General features: G+C 45.2%; 1 protein-coding gene across 2 annotated transcripts in view; it reads left to right on the plus strand.

The window, feature by feature from the left end:
* EIPR1 (EARP complex and GARP complex interacting protein 1) overlaps positions 1-15,050 on the plus strand; it is a 185,033-nt gene that overhangs the window by 41,709 nt on the left and 128,274 nt on the right. The window contains exon 3 of one of the 2 annotated variants that reach the window (XM_056125170.1): positions 10,157-10,289. The exons of the other annotated variant lie outside the window; for it this stretch is intronic. Within the exon in view, the coding sequence (XP_055981145.1) occupies positions 10,157-10,289 (133 nt within the window). The remainder of the gene's footprint in view (positions 1-10,156; positions 10,290-15,050) is intronic. 2 annotated transcript variants of the gene reach the window in all.

Consider the following 15,050-nt stretch of genomic DNA (forward strand, 5'->3'; position numbering starts at 1 on the left):
TCCCCTTTGAAGAAGTTTGGGGTCTTGCCTGACGGCTTGACCCTGGCTAGCCAGCTCAATAAACTACCTCCTTGCTGATTGCATTCCTGCACGGTCCTTGCTTGCAGTTGGAGATCCAGAGTCGTGCCCTAACAATGTGGGTTGATGTGAGACAGAGATAGGAGGGGTGATTAGGGACAGGACAGGATAACGTGGAGGTTGCCACACGCTCTGGTGTCTGTTGTCTGAGGATTCTGGTCTACTTGGATTAATCATACTGTAATTTCCTTAAAAACATGTAGTTCTCTGTAACATGTTTTTTTCTGGAGGGTATCCCAATTTATTTATTTATTTATTTATTTATTTATTTATTTATTGTGAACTAGTCAGGCTGGTGATTCAGTGCTAGGACTGGAGGATGTCCCCTCTGCCTGAGGTCTTTGTAAGAAAAACAGTTACTTATGATCCAGGAAGAGACCCGTTATCAAAACTCAGCTGTGTAAGCACCTGGAAGTCAGACTTAGTCTCGACCTGTGAAGAATGCACTTATATTGATAAGTCTTTAGGCTCTATTTTGTTATAATAGCTTGAATGGACTAAGCATTGACTGTTATAAAGAAGGTGCCACAGGGCACAGGAAAGCCATGGAAGTGAAATGTGTGGCCTCTTTGTTTTTTTTTTTTCCTCAAGTAGATTTTGGGTGAGATAGGGCAAGGGATGTTCACATAGTAGGACCCATTTGCCTAAGTAAAGAGTATTATTACAGACGGGTTAGTGGGAGACTGTGGGCATTACAACCCCTGGGAAATGACCTCTGCCAGAGTTACTTCTGAGAGTCTTAACTGAAGGGCCAGTCTGTATCGTGGAATCAACTCTCCTAAATTTGCAAATACTGAGGTTAGAGACCAGAAAAAAATGACTTGCTGAGGTGTTGCTGCCAGGAAGTGGAGGAAGCTAAGGGGGACTGAGGTCTCCCAACTCCCTGGTCACTTTCTCTTCGCATGTCACTTCCAAGGCGGATGAGGTAGAAATGGATTCAGGGCGCTCCCTGTATCTTAGTTTTCATGGTGGTGGTGTGACTGTGCTGATGCTCTCGTCCCTGGCAATGGTGCATCACTCAGGGGTTGGGGACGTGCCTCGGGGGTACTGGTTGGCACTGAAATAATGAAGACTGCTGCTCAGGGACCCTGAGAAGGGCTCCTGGCTTATAGATAGAGCCACAGAAAGTTTTGTGTACTGTTCCTACGGAACCACCACTTGCATAGGTACTTTTGTTTTGGATAACAGGACAGGGGCCCTTAATGGTGAGGCTTAGTAGCCAGTGAACTGTGGGCGACTCACCAGAATCTTCTAGCCTTGTGGGTCAGGGTGACACCTGGGAAAAGCTCATTCGGTGGCAGGGAAAATCATTCCCAGGAGCTAAGCCCTTGGTTCCCTCAGAGGGATAACCTCAGAGGGGACCTTGTGATTTTTTGTATCCAGTTTTAGTCATGTTATTATTATTACTTTGAATTTGGCAGGCGGTGTGTGTGGGGGGGTGTTGTTAAAATGTCCGTTTAGTGGGAGAGATGAAATGGAAAGACAGTACAGCGGCGGGGAGTTTGGAGCCTCTCAGCCTGGATCCGGGCTGCCCGGGAGTTGGGGCTGAGCGCGTGCCTGGCTCGAAGCTCTGATTCTCCAAGAAAGGGAGGGGGGAGAGTTGGTTAAGCTCATCTTTATGGGCTTCCTAATAAATTTTATAACTCCTACTCCTAAATTTTTATAGAATGTCATCTATGCCCTCAGCCCTGAACTAGTAAATCCAATCTTAAAAATTTTTAGTAGTGCAATTTAGAATATGAGTTTGATCTTCATTATTAGAGTTGAAAAACATTTAAAAAACTTAGATATGATATGAAGAGTTTAACGTCTAACTACTACTGGCATGATCACGTGCCTTCCTGACCCTCCAATCTGCAGCATTCACTTTTATTTTTTTGTGCTTTTGTATTCTCCATTGTATTGCTTATTTTCGTGACTGGTTTGTAACTGCAGAGATTTGTGTGGAAGAATGTTTCTTTGTGCTCCAGTGTGAGCTAGATGGTGTCCCAAGAGTAAGCGGGTTGGGGTTGGAGTGATAGTACAGGGGGTAGGCCATTTGCCTTGCACACAGCTGAACTGGATTTGATCCTCACCATTCCATATGGTCCCCTGAGCACCTCCAGGAGTAATTCCTGAGTGCAGAGCCAGGAGTAACCCTTGAATATGACTGGGTGGACCAAAAAAAGCCAAATAAGTAAATAAATCACTCTCCTCCCGTTGTTCATTGATTTGCTCGAGTGGGCCCAATAACATCTCCATTGTGACACTTATTACTGCATTTTGACATATCGAATACGTCATGGGTAGCTTGCCAGGCTTTGCTGTGCAGGCGAGATACTCTTGGTAACTTGCCAGGCTCTCCAAGAGGGGCAGAGGAATCGAACCTGGGTCAGCTGGGTTGGCTGAGTGCAAGGCAAACACCCTACTCACTGTGCTATCGCTCCAGCCCAAGTAAATAAATAAATAAAATTTAAAACCAAGAATAAGTGACACACACATACATATATATACATATATATAATTTTAAATTTTTTTTATTTTTAAAATTTTAACTTTTTTTGTTAAGGCACTGTGGTTTACAGAGTTTGTTCATAGTCAAGTTTTAGACATGCACTGTTCCACCAGCAGTCCCACCACTAGTGTCAACTCCCTTACACCATTGTCCCCAGATTCCATCTCACCCCTCAGATTGCCTTTTGAAAGGTAAATTTTAAGTTTGATTATTGTAATTTGGGTCTCCTGTTTGTTTGTTGTTGGTTCTGTGGTTTAGATGTATACAGATACCACCAATGTTCTCAAGACCCTGACCCTTGCCCCCTATTACTTCCTACCTATCTCTTAGTTCCCCCTCTATTTTTTTTCTTCCCTGTCCTTATTTCTATAATCTAGAGTTTAGGGTAATCTATCTTAGATATACTCCCTCTGATACTTTGTATTCCTGTTTCCTGTTATTCTGTATACCACGGATAAGTGAGATCATCTAGTATTTGTTCTTTTTCTGATTTACCTCACTTAACATGAGATCCTCCAGCTCCATCAAGTCACATGAGAGGAACCCATTATTTTGAGGTGGAGTCTGTGTGCCCTGTGGTGTGGGTTCGTGGGATGGGGGGGGGGATGGCATGACATGGTTTGGTGTTGGGTAATGTGGAGTTCAGAGAAGGTGCTCTAGAATTCTGTCTTCTGTATGAACCAGGTGACTTTGCTTCTGTAACTTTCACTTTCTTTATCCTTAGACTGGTTCAGAGTGAAACATGATTGGGCTGTTTAATGGGTAAAGGAACTAATGTGCATAACCCCCTCTCTGGTACATTTAATAGAAGAACCATTATTATTTGTTTTCTTCCCCCCCCATTTGTATTTTATTCCAAGTTCTATTTTTGTATCCTTTTTTTTTTGTGGGAGGCATACCTAACAATGCTTAGGGGTGCCAGGAATTGAACCTGGGTTGGATACTTGCAAGGTAAGTGCCCTACCTACTGTACTCTCTCTGACTCCTATTTTCTTTTTTTATATCTTTAATATAAAAGCCATTATTGTTTTTATAGTGGTGCTATTTGTTTTTGTTTGGGAACTATACCCTGTGAGGTTCAGGATTTACTCGTGGCTCTTAGCTCAGAGATCACTTCTTGTGATGCTCTAGGGACTATTGCGATGCTGGGATTGAACCTAGATCAGCTGTGTGCAAGGCTGCTGCAGTACTATCTCTCTGGCTCCTTATTGTACTAACTTGTTCTTTCTGAACAAAGCCAGATTGAACTGCTTCACGTAGATATCCTTTGGACCTGCCAGTAGCCTGCTATTAATAAGGATATGCATCAGAGAGTATCTCGCCCGCACGGCAAAGCCTGGCAAGCTACCCATGATGTATTCAATATGCCAAACACAGTAACAACAAGTCTCATGATGAAGACATTCCTGGGCCAGCTCGAGCAAATTGATGAATAATGGGAGGACCGTGACTGTATTAAAGCCATATGATCAAAGTGCATGAGAATAGATGAGATGAATTTAGGAGAATCTTACTTTTCTCTGCACCCTATTTTCAGGGAGGAAGCTGACTTTCAGTGTGTGAGAATGTAGTAGTGGTTGCATCTAAAGGCAGATATGTTTTTTCCCCTTTTTTTCCTCGTTTTTCTGTTTTTCTTTTTTTTTTATACTTTAAAGGGAGATGTTTTTTTCTTTCCTTCTTTCTTTCCTCCTTCCTTCCTTTCTTTCTTTCTTTCTTTCTTTCTTTCTTTCTTTCTTTCTTTCTTTCTATTTATTGAATCACTGTGAGAACATTCACAAAGTCTTTCAGTTCAAGTCTCAGTCAGTCATACAATGATCAAACACCTATCCCTTCACCAGTGCACATTTTTCACCACCAAGAACCCCAGTATACCCCCCTCCTACTCACCCCCCCGTGTGTGTGGCAGATTTCCACTTTACTCTCTCTCTCTCTCTCTATGTTGATCACATTCAATATTACAACAAAAGACCCAACATTGTTATTTGGAATTTTCCCCAACATTCAGACCTGCCACAAAGACATCATTAGATAATTGTGTTAAATTGTTGATTATGAAGAGCATATGATGTCATGTGGCCACAATAGTGGCCACGCAAATTTGGATTTCTGATGTTTTAGTAATAAACCTAGAGCAATTACTGCCAGAAGCCCCTGGGTTCTGAAATTGATATGTGTGCCTCTGGGTTCATGGTCGGTCAGAAGCCAGAGGAGGCGTTTGAGGGTGGCAACCTGGAGCATTGTCATGGCGGGGAGCAGGGCCAATTCCACCCTCCATCACACGAAGCTCCACTTGCTTCATCAATGCAGTTTCATACGTAGCTGTTCATTAGGCTCTAAAAGATGCAGGCCACCATGCCGCCGTTGCAAGTGGGGACAGGTGAAGGGACTGACACCCTTCCCCTCCTAGGGCGGCATAGCACCATAGTTAAATGCACAGTCCAGATGCGTTTCGGTTGGGCATTACATTTTGCCCAGATTTTTCCACCACCATTCAAGCCTGTTTTTCAGGGACAAAAGCTAGATCATTTACTTTTCATTAATCAGTTTGCATATCAGGAAATGTCGTGTGGCTGCTTATGCGGCCACGCAGTTTGGAAAAAATAGTCCTGGTACCCACATAGCAGAACCATGCTTGTAGAAGCTTATGGTCACCAGGATTCCATCTGGAGAAGGTGGGGAGACAGCACTACCCCATCTGGGACCTCCCAGTGATATCGGCTCTGTATGGGGCCCGGAGAATTCTCTGGGAGTTGTGGAGCCCTCCAGCCAGTTTTCTTTGCTGCTGTGTGCTGTAAGATGGCGCTGGGGGCGGGTTTTGGGCGTGACCTCTGGGATCAGAGGTAAAGGCAGATATGTTTGGATCATGCAGTAGATCTAGGTTGAAAAGTGTGTGCTTTAAAGGAAAGGAAACTGCTTTCTGAGGAGCTGAGGAGACAAGATTCTTCTTGTCTCAGTGAGGACTGCAGGAATCAAGAGAGTGGAGCCAGCCGTGGGATGCTGGGCAGTTTAAGATCTCAGATTGGGGGAGGGAGAGAGATGGGGAAGGGAAGAGAGGGCAGTCAGGGTGGGAGGGGGAAACCAGTGTGCAGGGGGAACAGGGCTTTCTTGAAGGATGAGTTCCAGAACCCCAAGTTAAGAATTTCAAAGCCAGAGCTCCTGTGATTTGCAGAGGGAGGGATTCAGGGGGGCAGGAAGAAAAGAGTACATTTAAGTGCATTCCTTTTATCAGTGTTAATGGATTTCTCTCCAGTAGGAAACGTGTCAGATACTACAAAATTTTTTTTCTGTTGACCCTAACAACATGAAATTGTCTTGGATTTTACACATTACATTTTAATCTGTATTTATATGTGACTTTTACATAATTAAATGCCATCCTATACTTTCAAAATGGAATACTATCATCACACGTTTGTTGTTTCTAATTGTAGTTAACTATCATTTTACAGTTAAACGACACCCATCCCCCCACCAAAGATACAAGAAGTCACCATTTATATAGTTCTTAATTTGCATATTATCAGTCTTCTAAAAGAAGTATTTGTAGAATGTGTAACCATTTTATCAGAATTTTCCCAGTACTGGTTGCCATCACTAGCAGTATTGGCTAAGATAAATAGAAATTGGGGACCAGGGAGCCTGCCTCACATGTGACCTCTCAGTTTGCTCCTCAGCATCTCTCTCTCTCTCTCTCTCTCTCTCTCTCTCTCTCTCTCTCTCACACACACACACACAGAGGCTGGGAAGACATAAAGACATAATACAGAGACTCAGGCACTTGCCTTGCATACAGCCCACCCAAATTCAGTCTCAGGCACTGCCTGTGTTCCCCTAGCATGGCTAGGATTGATCTCTGAGCACAGAGACAGGAGTAAGCCATGCACACTGCTGGGTATGGCCCAATCCCCTTCCCCACCAAGGAAGAACTTAGTATCATAGATATTTTTTGTTTTTTGTTTTTGAGCTACACACCTATTACTCAGGGGCTACTCCCAGCTTGTTGCTCAGGATTTGCTCCTGGTGGTGCTGAACATGGACTCAGCTCACTAAACTACCTTTCTGATCCCCAGAATCCTTACCTTTAAAAGTTGCCAATAAGACTGTAATATACTTACATTAAAATACGTATCTAGAGTATATAGCCCAGGGTTTGGGAGACAGTGCAAAGGAATGGATACATATTTTGTATTCGGGAGATCTTGAGTTGTATCCTCAACACTGTATCCAGTACCCTGTGTCCCTCCTTTTACCCTCCTAGAGTCGTTGGCCCAAAGCTCTGAACCACTGCTGGACCAGTGTCACTGGGATGGCACATGGGTCCCCAGAACTGATGAGAAGGGTCATATAAAGTAAAATAATCTGCATCACAGATACTGAGAGGTTATTGTGTTTGTTCCTTTACCTGCTTTCAGCACACAGTTCCTATCCAGGGTGATCATTTCCAAGTATTGTTGTCATTTTGGTCCCCGTGTCATAATAGTCCCTGTGTATCTGTTTTGCAGACACCATAGTGCCAAGAGGGAGAGGGAGAGGGAGAGGGTTTGCCACAGAGTCATAGAGGCAGGCTGTGGGGAGCCAGGGGTTGGGGTGTGTGTGTGTGTGTGTGTGTGTGTGTGTGTGTGTGTGTGTGTGATTGGCAGGAGGGAAACTGGGATCATTAGTGGTGGGAAATGGACACTGCTGAAGGATGGGTATTGGATCATTATATGACTGAAACCTTCTTATGAATAGCTCTTTGTAACTATCTCATTGTGACATAATTAAAAAAATTAAAAATTAATACAAAAATAAAATAAAGTTCTTGCATCTATAAAAAAGATAAAATAAAATGAAAAAAAATTTAGCCTTCAGCTTGATGCATTTTCACACATGTTCCAAACCCAGGCCTCTTGCATGCAAAGCCTTTGCTTAGCACAGAGAGCCTTCTCAGTGGCCCTTAGAATTTGTCATTTAGAAGTTGTCCATCAGAATTTTCTTTTGTTTTGAAAGTAGACTGTGGGGGTCAGGAGAAACTTACTAAAAATAGTTTCAGGCATTAAACTTACAGTGATTTTTCATGTCTCTCTTATCAGGGAAGGGACAGTAGGAGTGTGTGCTGGGGTCACCCATTTAAGCATCCTCCACTGTACACGAGATCCTAAGACCTTGTGTAACTTTCTCTTTGCGGGATACTCAGGGAATCTCAGGCTCAGGATCAGGCAGATTCTCAGTGGCAGTGGTGGAGTTTGAATTCTACTCCAAACTCAGAGGGCTAGCAGAGGCTCTTTTTTGTTTTGCCTTAAGAACCAGCATTGGTGGAACAGCTAGGAATGAAACAGGAGACTTGGTTGGTTGATTGGTTGGTTTTGGGGTCACATCTAGAGGTGCTCAGGGCTTACTCCTGGCTCTGCTCTCAGGGGTCACTCCTGGCAGGGCTTGGGGGAACCATATGCAGTGCCAGAATTAGAACAGGGGTGGGCAATATGCCAGGTGAGGGCATTAATCTTTGTTACTATATTACCCGTGACCCTAAACAGGAATCCTTTTAAGTCTACTCAGAGTGAAGATGCTTCCTGGTGTCATGGAAACATTAAAAAATAAAATAATGTTTTGATTGTGCAGCAATGCATATTAATCCTGAAAAAAAAACCCTGTAAATGACAAAGAAATGAAAGAAAAGCTATTATGATCCCACCATCCAAAGATAACCAGTTACTTTCTAGTCCTTCTCTCCTTTGGGCATGTATGCTTTTATTTATTTATTTATTCCCACACAAGTAAACTAGCCTTTAATTTGAGAGTCAGTAATCATTGTTTTTAAGGTATTTTTTTCTTTTCTTTTTTTAACTATTAGTGAAATACCATGGGGTACAGTTGTAGACTTGCAAACTTTCATGCTTGGGTTTCAGTTATACAATGATCGAGTACCCATCCCTTCACCAGTTCCCATTCTCCACCACCAATGATCCTAGTAGCCCTCTCATCCCCCCACCCCATCCCCCCACTCCACCCCACCTCTGTGGCAGGGCATTCCCTTTTGCTCACTCGTTCCCTTGGGGTGTTGTAATTTGCTATCGAAGTTTTGAGTGGCCATTGTGTTCGTTCTGTAGTCTACTTTCAGCACACATCTCGCACCCTGAGTGAGTCCTCCAAACATCCTTTACTTGGTGTTCCCTTCTCTATCTGAGCTGGGCATGTATGCTTTTAATACAAACAAAAAGTACATGTAGCATTTATATAGTTATTTTGCTTGCACTTTTTTCCTAAATATGTATTATGAACATTTTTCTATTGCATTAAGTAGTCTTTTGTAGTCTTTCGGGTGGCTTCATAGCATTATATTATAGTCAGATACCACACGATTTTTTTTTAGAATCATTCCCTTCTTTCAGACATTTAAGTGACTTCTAATTTTTCATCATGAAAAGTAGTGCCGCAGTGAACATACTTGGATATAAATCTTTGCTCAGATTTATGGCGATTTTCATAGTGTAAATTTATTTTTAAGATGTATGCTTTATTTTTTTTTCTCATTGGCTTGGATATTGATGAGGGTGAATGTGAAAATCATTTTAATTCTTGTAGACACTTTCCAGAACAGTGTGGAGATGGCAATTTAACTGTACTTAGTGGCTAAAATGTTACACTATTATAATTAATACATGACTGAAGTGTTGGGAGTTGATGGACTCATTTTTAAAAAGAAGTAATGAGATGTGCTAATGTACCACCTTTCTCTCTCTTTCCTACCTCCGTCACGACTGACATATGGGGCTTTTGACATCTATGGCATAGATGAGACATGGTGAATCCCTGTTCTAATTAGGCAAGAGTGCTCACTTCTCTCCATCCACAGGCATTCACCAGGTCTTGATGGGTTTTTGGCCAGTTAATATAATCCTTTCTGACTCTTGCCCTGAGTTTAGCCTGACATTACTTAGCCACGTCTCAAGGGATACAGTGTTTGGTGTCTTGGGGCTGGAGCAATAGCCCAGTGAGTAGGGCATTTGCCTTGCATGTGGCCAGCCTGGGTTTGATTCCCAGAATTCCATATGGTCCCCTGAGCACCACCAGGAGTGATTCCTGAGTGCATGAGCCAGGAGTAACCCCTGTGCAACGCCGGGTGTGAGGCAAAAGAGAGAGAGAGAGAGAGAGAGAGAGAGAGAGAGAGAGAGAGAGAGAGAGAGAGAGAGTGTGTTTGGTGTATTTCTTTTCTTTTCTTTTTTTTTTTTCTTTTGCTTTTTTAGGACTGGATATGACTGGGCTGAGTCTTGTTATATAGCTTTCAGTCTGTTTTTTATTTCTGTTTTGGGGCCACACAGGGAGAGCTCCAGGGTTACTACCAACTTGGTGCCCACACAGTACCAGGGATTGAACCTGGGCCTCCCCAATGTGAGGCATGTATTCAGTGCGCTGAGCTAACTCTCTGTCCTCTGTAGTTTGCTCTCTGAAACACACCCTTACAGATATTTCACCCTTGTCAGTAAGAATGAACTCATAAAGGGATGTACTGTTACATAACAATCACCTAAAAATAAAAGGCATTTAATTTAGATACAAGGAAAGTGTCTGAAGACCTAACGTGCCCTTTTATTTTATTTGTAGATCCACATCATAGATTTTGATGATGAAAATAACATCATCAACAAGAATGTCCTCCTCCATCAAGTGGGTGAAATCTGGCACATGAGTGCCAGTCCTGCAGATAAAGGGGTGCTGGCCACCTGCTACAATAAAAGTAAGTACTCTTAGGTCTTTTGATGCACCGACTAGATAATTACGTGAGATTGGTTTTGTAATGCACATAAAGCCGGTGTGTTATTTATAAGATTGGATGACAATGAGGTGCTGTCTTCAGAGGAGCCTTGCTTTCGTGGGCGTAGGCTAGCAGCAGGTTGTCAGAAGCCCAAGTCTGAGCATGGAAGCTGAATTACAGTTGTTCCCAGAGCATTGACCCTGGTGGCAGGGGAAGTGATATGCGGAGGAGGTGCTCTTCATGCCTTAATTATCTACCCCCAGGAGGGTAGCATGGATTGGCTTCTTGTTATCTCCAAGTGAGTGTGATAAGAGTGGAAAGATAAAGCCTGTCTTGGCTGGACTAAGGCAGTTTGGTATCAATCCTGTTGCACACCTGCCTGAGGTATGTGAATGTTCCCAACAAACCATCCACAGCCTGCTTCCTCTGCCTCTGGGATTTTCTGGTGTGTGTCATCCCGGGGACTGTGTTGCTGCGGTGGCCATGCATCCTCCTTAATCCTTTCTCTGCTACTGTCAATACCTCGTTTTCACGTTCTGGCTTTGGGGGAAGAGTCTTGCGTGATACCGTTTTTCTGTTATGGAAACCAGAATGGTCTGTATGTGTTTTGCTCTGCCATTTCTGAAATGTTTCCTGCATTTATCAACTTGTCAGAATGTTTTTAGCATTCTAAAAATTTTAGACACTTATAACACAGTCTCTCTCTTCTTCCCTTTTGCACCTTTCCTCGAAGTGTTATGATGGAGGCATTGGCCTTTTTGGTTCCGATTTGTTTTCGAGGGGAGTCCTATTTCTGGAATTCTCTGATTAGATTCTCTGCTTTCCCTGAACCCTGGTAGGTTTCTTCCTACTTTAAATTTATGTCAATTTGTTTTTATGGGTGGCTCCACCTAGCAGTGTGTTGGGGGTCACCAAGGCCACTGGGAGTGCTAGAGGTATGCCACTCTGTGCTAGGGGACTAACAACCCAAAGCTTTATACATACACGGTTCGAGCCTAACCTTTTTTTTTTTTTGCTTTTTGTGTCATACCTGGCGATGCTCAGGGGTCACTCCTGGCTCTACACTCAGGAATGATTCCTGGCAGTGCTCAGGGGATCCTCTGGGATGCTGGAAATTGAACCCAGGTCGGCTGTGTACAAGGCAAACGCCCTACCTGCTGTACTATCGCTCCAGCCCCGAACTTAACTATTTGATCCACATCCTTAGCCTCTACTTAGAAACCCATTTTCATTCTTCCTCAGGGAAGAGAGTTTGTTTCTGGAAGGTCTTTTCCATGCGATTTTAAAATTTGTTCTTAGCTTTTCATCAATCCACTCATGGAGGACAACCTCCCACTTTGTTGCTTCCTTCCCATCACTGGTTTCAGAGCTGGGCTTCTTATTTAGTCATTTTTTTTTGTTTTGGGGCCGCACCCAGCAGTGTTCAGGGATTACTCCTGGCTGTGTTCTTTGGTATCATCCCTGACGGTCTCGGGGGACCATATGGGATGCTGGGGATCAAACCCAGGTTAGCCGTGTGCAAGGCAAATGCCCTCCCTGCTGTACTATCTCTCCAGACCCCAGAGCTGGTGATACCATATATGTGGGCCCCCTCTCCCACTTCCCCCCAGGTACTTAGGTTTATGGTTTTGAGTGCCTTTCCAGTTGATGACCCACTATCATGCTATAATGTCAGTTATCCCGATGCACTTGCACATGTTTGTCACTGTCCCTGCTGCATTGTGATGCTTCTGTTTCCTCTGGTCTTAAACCAATGCCTGACCCTGTAGTTCCCTGACCCCCATTTAAGGAAAGTTGGACTATTACCTTCCTTGACTGGAGATAACTTGAAGTTCTTGTGTAAAACAATAGAATTAGACCCCACTAGAGAAGTCACTTTTTCACTTCGTTGGTGGGGTGTCTTCCATTGGATTAACTCAGTTGACCTTAGAGTTCCATCCTCCCAGATACCTTTCCCTTTATGTAAGCCCCACAGGACTGTGGGAGTGACATCCTGTCCCCTTGGCCGTGCTCTCTTCATTAGAAGCAGGCCATTGGCTCACCTGATCTTCCAACAGGAGACAGGACCATTGGGGTTTGGCATTCCAGCACTCAGAGTATATCAACAGACCTGCCCCTGCCTCTGTGGCTGCTTGAGTTGCAGCCATGATGGCTCGGCTCAGGAAGGTTCTACAGGAGACTCCTCTAGTTTCACCTGGCCTGTCCCATTCTCAGACCAACCCGGGCCCAGCACCTCCCCCTCTACTCTCCTGTGACCTTGATGGTGTTGGGGCGGGGGGTCCCTGCCAGAATGTTGTATTCAAAAGGGCAGGAAGGAACGTCAGAAGAGCCACAGGCAGTGGCAGTGTTAAAAGCTTCTGGGTCAGATGCTGAGGGTCTTCTCTGCCCTGCAGCCCCCATTCCCCCAAGACTATTGCCACCCCTCCTGCTGGGAAGTCCTTGTGGTAGCCTCTCTCACACCTGTCCATGCCGCAGTCTTTTTTTCCCCCCAGCTTTATCCTATTATCTTTATTTATTTATTTATTTAATGCATCACCATGAGATTCAGTTACAGACTTAAAGAATTTTCATGATGACGTTTCAGTTATACAATGATCAAGTACTCATCCCTCCACCAGTGCCCATTCTCTACCTACAATGTTCCCAGCATCCCTCCCGCCACCCCCACCCCCTGCTTCTGTGGCAAGCACATTTCCTCTTTCTCTCTCTCTCCTTTCGGGTGTTATGGTTTGCAATACAGGTAGTAAGTGTCATGCTGCAGTCTTGTGGGTCTTCTGTGCACTGTCGCTCCCTGGACATCCTGCACGCCTTCAGGGCTTCATGAGCTGGTCTCCCTTTCACCTCAGCCTCCTCATTCCTCATTTTTCCCACCTCCCTCATCGATCATCCGATCACCTGATCACCCTCCTCTTTGACCCCCTTTTCTACTGTTCACTCTTACCTGCACCTTTCACCTTCCTGATTTGACTGACCACAGGCGGACCGCCCCCTCCGCCCTCTGAAAGGTCGCTTCTGTCACTGATGAGGAGGCTGCAGCTTGTTTTCTCTGAGGCTTCAGACCAGCCTCTGCCTGTTTCTGGAACACACTTCCCTCCAGCTTTTCCTAATAGACTGAGTGAAACACTTTGGACATTCCCCCCCCCCCCCCCCCCCCCCCGCCATGCTTGGTTGTGGTGCTCTCCAGGGGAGGCGTGTCTGCCAGTGGAGCTTGCTTGGTGCTCCCAGGGGCCACACTCACTCCATCCTGACGCTCGCACACTTTCTGGGGCTCGCTGTGGTGCTCACACGCCTGCTTGCTGCAGTGTGTGTGTGTAGGGGGGTGCTCCCGGTGGCAGCGCTGTCCTACCCGCTCCCTGCAGTGCTCACACAAGCCTTGCCGGGTGCTGGGGTCTCAGACAGAGTTACCAGGACCATGCCTGACTGTGCAGGCACCAGGTGGAGGCTGAGTCCAGCTGTGAGTGGCCATGGGACTCACCCGGTGAAGCCTTTCCTGGTCCCCACCTGACCTGGGTCAGAGAGCCCGTGGTGAGTCACCCTTGTGGGATCAGGTACCAGACTGTCCTCCTCTGACACTGCCTGCAAGGCCTGAGGTCAGGCTGGACACGCATGGCATGCTGAAGCCAACAGGAAGCGTGCTTCAGAGCCACCAGTTTCCCAAGTGAACACTGCTGGGCTGTTTTTTTCTTGGGGGGGTTGGGGTGGGTTTTTTTTTTTTTTTTTGCTTTTTGAGTCATACCCGGTGATGCACAGAGGTTACTCCTGGCTCTGCACTCAGGAATTACTCCCAGCAGTGCTTAGGTGACCATACGGAATTCTGGGAATCGAACTCAGGTTGGCCACGTGCAAGGCAAACACCCTACCCACTGTGCTATCACTCCAGCCCCTGCTGGGCTGTTTTGCACCGAACCTCCTTTCTCTCAAGAGACTTTTCCCTAACAGTAAATTAAATATGAATTAAATCCCAGAGCATCAGAAACATGGGTTAAAGGTATTGCTTCCATTGTCTCTTCCTTGTAAGGGATCTAGGTGAAAACCAGCATTGCCCTTTCCCCTCTGACACTCCCAACCACTCCCCCCTGCCCCAATAATGCTTCCCTTTTTGTGCTTTTGCCTGGACCAGCTGTGTTCGTGTCCCTGTCATACATATGGGTTGATGTATCTTTGTCACTCAGAATCAGCTGACCTAAACTCCATTCCCCCAAATACCGTTTCCTTTATGTAAGCCCTGCAGGATTGTGGGAGTGACATCCTGTCCCCTTGGCCATGCTCTGTTGGTTAGAAGCAGACCATTGGCTCGCCTGTGTCTTTGACACAAAGGCACATGGTATTGACTGATGTGTCTTTGTGTCACTGCTCAGGTGCCTTGTTCTTAACGGTCATTGATGTCCTCCTGGTCCTGCTCTGCCATAACCCTCCCCCTTGGTTTCTGTTGGTTTGCATATTTGGGATGGTGGTGGCATCTTTCTTTTTCAGAGGGCAGGAGATTAGTGTGGAGCTCTGGTAGTGTTCAGTGACTGTTCCTGACTCTGTGCTCAGGAGTGTCTCCTGGTGGTGTTTGGGGACCATTGGGTGCTGAGGACTGAACTGGAGTGGGCAGTACTCAAGGCAAGTGTAACCCTTGCATTTTCTCTCTGGCCCCATGGTTGCATCTTTTAATCAAGAATTCAAGAGTCTCAAGGACATGCATTTTACATCATGAGTTGTACCTCTGTTAGTGGGGGGATTCTGAGGCTGGGCTTGTGG

The sequence above is a fragment of the Sorex fumeus genome, unplaced genomic scaffold (assembly GCF_029834395.1).
Source record: "Sorex fumeus unplaced genomic scaffold, SorFum_2.1 ptg000006l, whole genome shotgun sequence".
Lineage (NCBI taxonomy): Eukaryota > Metazoa > Chordata > Mammalia > Eulipotyphla > Soricidae > Sorex > Sorex fumeus.